The 1736-nt window shown below is 36.1% G+C and overlaps 1 protein-coding gene across 1 annotated transcript in view; it reads left to right on the top strand.

Moving 5' to 3' along the window:
* The window catches only part of PBK (PDZ binding kinase), a 35884-nt gene that overhangs the window by 27232 nt on the left and 6916 nt on the right, over positions 1–1736 (top strand). Inside the window, exon 6 of the mRNA XM_011944575.1 lies at positions 3–132. Within this exon, the coding sequence (XP_011799965.1) occupies positions 3–132 (130 nt within the window). The remainder of the gene's footprint in view (positions 1–2; positions 133–1736) is intronic.

The raw sequence follows: 1736 nt of genomic DNA on the forward strand, positions 1-1736 counted from the left end.
AGTATCTGCACCAAGAAAAGAAACTGCTTCATGGAGACATAAAGTCTTCAAATGTTGTAATTAAAGGAGATTTTGAAACAATTAAAATCTGTGATGTAGGAGTCTCTCTACCACTGGATGAAAATATGACTGGTAAGTTGTACTCTTAAGTTTTAAAATTTTGTTTTTAATAGAGTGTTTACATTTTTAAATATGTAAGTCCACATGGATCAAAAATCAAAAACTATTTTTAAAAAGTATATGGTAAAAAGTCCCCTTTTTTCTCCCAGTCAGCCTGCAGTCTTCTCCCTTGCCACATGTACAGTATAAATTACTGTATTAGTAGTAGTAGTAGTATTAGTATATATTTTAACTGGAGTTATCTTTGGGAAAGATTTGTAACTGGATTGGGATCTTTAAGCAGGAAAGCATCTGGGAATAGAAAGTAAAATTTAGTAAGGTTGTGTAAAGCGGTTTATTTAGCATCAGTAAAGTGACAAGATTTAGGAAACTGGTAGAAGAAACTGGAATGAAGCAGAAAAGAGGCATGCTAATGAAGGCTGGTGTTTGGCTCTTTGCCCTTTCTTCTCTATTGTATATACTACTGATCATTGACTTCGCAGGGAATTTAAGATATGTTCTTGGTGAGAAACAAGAGCCAGCCTCAAGAGAAAACCTCTGCTTGCAACATATTATTTAGTAAATAATACTTAAATGTGTCTCTTTAGATGAACAGAAGTTAAATGAATGGTTAATAAATGCTGTTTAGAACATATAACTACTTTGATATCAGAGCATAACTCTGATATCAAAACCTGACACATTGTGGGACATCCCATTGATCTTGATGTGATTATGATGAACTGCATGCCTGTATCAAAATATCTCATTAACACATAAACATATACACCTGCTGTGTACCCAGAAACATAAACTGACATTAAAAATTCATAGTCCAATACCCTTCACAAACATAGATATCAAAATCCTTAACAAAATATTAGCAAATTCAGTCTAATACTACATAAAGACACTACGTGTTGACCAACTAGGACTTATTCCAGGAAGGAAAAGTTGTAACAATCAAGTATCAGTGTCCTCACTGTGCTGTATGTTAGGTCACCAGAACTTACTCATCCTGCCTAATGGAAGCTTCGTGCCCTTTGTTAACAATACTGTATACTTGAGATTTGCTGAGAGTAGATCTTGAATATTCTCACACACAAAAAGGAAAATGGTAACTATATGAGGTGATAGATATGTTAATTAGCTTGATCGTGGCCATCAGGTCACAGTGTTTACGTATATCAAACATCAAGTTGTATACCTTAAACATATAATTTTTGTCAATTATACCTCAAAGCTGGGAGGGGGGAGTCAATATAATTCACCATATTAACAGATTTTTTTTATTATACTTTAAGTTCTAGGGCACATGTGCACAATGTGCAGGTTACATAAGTATACATGTGCCCTGTTGGTTTGCTATACCCATTAACTTGTCATTTACATTAGGTATTTCTCCTAATGCTATCCCTCCACCTGCCCCCCACCCCACGACAGGCCCTAGGGTGTGATGTTGCCTGCCCTGTGTCCAAGTGTTCTCATTGTTCAGTTCCCACCTGAGTGAGAACCTGCTGTGTTTGGTTTTCTGTCCTTCTGATAGTTTGCTGAGAATGATGGTTTCCAGCTGCATCCATGTCCCTGCAAAGGACATGAACTCATCCTTTTTTATGGCTGCATAGTATTCCATGGTG

This window comes from Colobus angolensis, unplaced genomic scaffold (assembly GCF_000951035.1).
Source record: "Colobus angolensis palliatus isolate OR3802 unplaced genomic scaffold, Cang.pa_1.0 Scaffold233, whole genome shotgun sequence".
In the NCBI taxonomy this organism is placed as follows: domain Eukaryota; kingdom Metazoa; phylum Chordata; class Mammalia; order Primates; family Cercopithecidae; genus Colobus; species Colobus angolensis.